At 43.0% G+C, this 4,564-nt stretch overlaps 1 protein-coding gene across 1 annotated transcript; it reads right to left on the bottom strand.

Annotated features, from left to right (window-relative positions):
• Positions 1-1,261: 1,261 nt before the first annotated feature.
• On the bottom strand, positions 1,262-3,120 carry LOC148022470 (uncharacterized). Its single transcript, XM_087695071.1, has one exon. The coding sequence runs from the start codon at positions 2,812-2,814 to the stop codon at positions 1,624-1,626; it is 1,191 nt and encodes a 396-aa protein (XP_087551197.1). The 5' UTR covers positions 2,815-3,120; the 3' UTR covers positions 1,262-1,623.
• Between the last annotated feature and the right edge of the window lie 1,444 nt (positions 3,121-4,564).

Here is a 4,564-nt window from a genome sequence, read left to right as displayed (position 1 = left end):
AAGTGGCCTTAAAGGCTATTGAAAAAGGGGGCCTAAGGAGGATTTAAAAAAAAACCGGGAGATAAGACCTTTAAGGTCAAAACCCTTTTATGGGGGGAAAAAGTCTCCAAGGCCATAGGAAGGGGGGCTTAGGAAGCCCCCCCCCCTTGGAAGCTTCTAAGGTTTCCAGAAAAGGCATGTGGGGGGGGGGGAAGGGGAAAGGAGATGACTCCCCCAGGATACAACAGCCAGGGCAACGTGGCCTATGGTATCAGGCGACAGCGGCGGCAACATGGATTAGGTGGCTCCTCCTTGGCTCAGGCGACGATGGCAGTTCGGTGGCTCTCTCCCAGCCCTAATGATTCTGTCAGTAGCATGGCATTCTCTCCTCACAGCAACAGCAGGCGCAGGCTCTATCCCCCTCACGATGCCTAGCAGTGATTTAAATAGGGGGAGGGAGAGGTTCCTTCCTCCCCTATGCGGCAGCACGCATGGCTACGGCTCCTTCATGAGCTCCAGCGTACTGCATTCATTGTGGCTTCCCTCCCTCTCCTCTAGCACGATGTCGGCTGGGGGAGAAGAAGGGGATAATTAATTTAAAAAGATTTTTTTTTCCCCTTATCTGTTTGGGGATAATACAAGATGGTAATCATATACCCATCATTGCCCCAAGAGAGAACCATAAAGATTATTTTAATAGGAAGGGCTTCCACTCAATTATTCTACACATCAGTGTGGCAGTCAATTGTGTTGTTTGGGACTATGATGTTAGCTGGGCAGGTTCTATGCACAATTGGAATGTTTTTCAACGTTTAGATCCGGAAAAATGACGCACAAACAAAGCTCTGGGATTATACTGTCTACTAGGCGATTGTACTTATCTTGCACGCCTTTGGATGATTCCCCCTCTGATCAAGGATAGTAAGGATGGACTATCTCTGCAATGCTATTATTGGAATGGCATACAATCAAGTAATCGTATGCCAATTGAAAGAGCATTTGGCATCCTTAAAGTGCGATTTCGTATATTGTTGAAGAGATGTGATATGCTTTTACAAAATGTCTTGAAGATTGTGGCAACATACCTTGTTCTACATAATATATACATGAATACATGAAGCGAGAGCAGAACTTGAGAGAGAAAGTAATGCACCTCGTTAAGACATGGACTAGCAAAATAGTTTGAGGAATGGATTAGCAGAGATTGCTACGTTAACAAACACATGCACCACACAAGCAATACAAAGAACTCAATTAGCAAAGCTCAAATAAGTTACTCATGGATATATGTGTGCGTCACATGGATTCAAAATAAGGTATTTTTAAAATACCATTTTTATACATTTTTTGCATACAGAAGGGTGTAATATAAAGAGTTTATTTACAGATTGAATAGAAAAGAGTCATGTTTAATTCAAAATGTTTTTAGAGATAAGGATATTTATAAATAGGCCTTCAACGCATGTGATGTAGAGGATATGTGGTGGCTGATATGTAAAGGATTGCGGGCGAGTACAGACTCTTATTGAGCATGAAAAATATCCACTGCCCAATGTGTAAGTGAGTAGCGGCACCCAAATCAACTTTTCGCGTGCCCACCAACTAGGCGCAGATTGGGCGGGCAATGGCGGTATGTAACCAGCCTTAGCCTTGGTGATTTGTGTCTCGTAGAGCAACTTCGACAGTACTCAAGACGACATAAGGAATATCATGGTTGCTAGTCAACGATGCGACGAGGGTGTCGAGGGACTCTTGGTGGTGTGCTCGGCACGAGAAATACAAGAGGACAGTGGCGAGCACGCAGATGAACGTGACAGAACTGCGAAACGCTACGACCGCAACGGCGATGGTGAAGTGGGTGGGAGACGCAGATGTGGGAATATCCTTGGCCGCGGCCAGCAAGCGGGTCAGAGGGACGCCGGCAACGAGGAGGAAGACGACGAGGCAGAGCGCGGCGGCGGCGTTGCCCCATGATCTGGTGCTCGATAGCGGCGCCCGACCAGCCACAAGATGCGCGCTCCTAGCCAAGGCGCCGCAGCCAGACCTGCCCTCTAGCACGGCCAAGCAATCGCACAAGCTCCAGACTGCCGCCAGGCACATGCCAGCCACGATCGTGGCGATCCCCTCGACCAGCACGACGTGCTTCACCCACTCTGGTCTGGTTGATGCGCTTGTGACGAGCGCCAGGACTATGACATATATTATCGAAGCGACTAGAGTGAAACCCAGCCAGCCCATGACGCGGCATAGCGCGGTGCGGAAGAGACTCTTCCACGCCTTACGCGCCGTTGCAAGAGACGCGTTCAGGCTCTGCAGGAACTGGCCGCCAGGCGCCGCCCCTGCGTTGATATTTAGGTATGGCCTGCAGAGGCTCACTGTCAAGGCCGGCATCGACAGGAAGAATATGAACAGGGAGAAGAGAATGGATGGCCACGTGTGCTTGATGCTTAAAGGCTCGATCCGATGTGTGATATCGACAAGGTGCTGGTCTGCTGCTGCGCCACGATCTGCCATGGCAGCTGCATAAGCCCTGTAATATTCAGATGCCAAGCCGCCCGAGATGAGGTCCCACGCAACGGCGGAGCTGAGAACTTCCTGCCGGTAGGTGACGGCTGAGAGGATAGCGTAGGGCAGAAGCACTAGCGCTCCCGAGAGTTGGATAAGATGCTTCGGGTTGCTCGTCAGCATTCGAGCAGCCCCACGAAAAGCTCCCTTCCAGCCCAAGTTCGACTCTCCACGACTCAGTGCTTCCATTTCGATCTCTCTCTCCCTCCCTCTCTCTCTCTCTCTGTCTGTGTCTGTGTCTCTGGACGTCCTAACTCCTGAAGAGTGCATCTAGCTAATAATTGGGACCAAACCTCTAAGTAACTGAACGTTGAACGTTTTAACCCAAAGGATGTCATTTGTCATCAGCTTATTAATTAGTTCTTAGCTTCTAACGGAATTTCCACGAAAGTGTGGAGTTTGAGAAACGCATATTTTTATCTACAGATCAAGAAATTTGGGGCTCCTTCTTTCGCCAGTACCTCTATTCTTGTGTACTATTACAATATGATGATATGGGGACCCTGTTGATCCTTGTATGCTCATGTCCTAATAAATTAATTTTCGTAGCGCTGAATAGTGGAGATGATCACCACGTCGCACAATTACAAGGCCTCTAAACTAAGTAATCAATCAATTCTATGCAAACTTCATGGATCTTTTTATTCACTAATTCATGTAGTAATGCTTCATACACATTTTCCTCGGCCTCGCTCCACCTATGTAATGTAGACAATAGCTTTTGATATATATATATATATATATATATATATATATATATAACATGATACTATCGTTTCCATTACTAGACTAGGGAATTATATGCATAATCTATTCCTTAGCCATAATTGATTCATTTGTGCAGCACAAATAATTTTGAAATAGGGAATAGTCTAGTAATAGTTTTTATTACTAAATTGTTAAGTTAAAGCATTGTTTTAGCTTGCTTAACCACATTAATTGACTATGCTCTACTCTACTTAGTAGATGAGTACTTAAGAGTGCTTGAAATACAAGTATGTAATTTCATGATAGCATAATAGTCAAATCTTATTATGCAACTAGATGATGTTCTAAGAAGATTTTTGTTGTCGCAACTTTTTGAGAAGTTACTCAACTTCTTGGAAGGTACACACTTTGATGCTACCTTCAAAGAAGTTGTGCAAATGCATACAATAATGCTTTGTTAATGTTAACTTGACCTTTTAACTCCAAGTTCTTTGAATTTTTTTGTGTTATAATGCTTCTGAGTCTACATTGAGTTTTTCATGTTGAACCACAAGTTGGTAATAAAAAAAGTAAATAGGGGATTGACTATGCTCCACGCTAATACATAAATAGTTAAGATTGCTTGAATGCAAGCATCTAATTTCACAATAACATAATAGACAAATATTGTTATGAAACTAGACAAATATTGACTATGCTCCACGCTAATAGATAAGTAGTTAAGATTGCTTGAATGCAAGCATCTAATTTCACAATAACATAATAGACAAATATTGTTATGAAACTAGATGATGTTTTATGAATATTTTTAGTCTTCTCCCAACCTTGTGAGAAGTTATACAACTCCTTGGAAGGTACACACATCAATGCTGTCTTCAAAGAAGTTTTGAAAATGCAATGGTTCCTTTATGTTAACTTAACCTTTAAACTCCAAGGTTTATGAAATTTGTGCTATAGAGTTTTTTGGTGTCATAGGCTGAGTTGTTTCGTGTTGAACTACATGTATCTCATCAAAGAAGCAATTAGGGGATTGACTATGCTCTACTGCATTTAGTAAATGTATAACTAAGAATGCTTCAAAATGCAAGCATCTAATCTCATAAATAACATAATAGTCAAATCTTATTATGGAACTAGATGATCAAGAACTATTTTGTTCTTTTCACAATCTTTTGAGAACTTATATAGCTTCTTGGGAGGTACACATGGCCATTCTACCTTGAAAGAAGTTTTGTGAATGCCTATAACAAAGATCTCTTTATATTATTGTTGGATGTTCATTTTAGTCCTCATCTAATATATGCACTGGAAG

This window comes from Lygodium microphyllum, chromosome 16, assembly GCF_053477565.2.
Source record: "Lygodium microphyllum isolate KBCC chromosome 16, Lygodium_microphyllum_v1.1.10, whole genome shotgun sequence".
NCBI lineage: Eukaryota > Viridiplantae > Streptophyta > Polypodiopsida > Schizaeales > Lygodiaceae > Lygodium > Lygodium microphyllum.
This window is presented reverse-complemented; position numbering and strand designations above follow the sequence as displayed.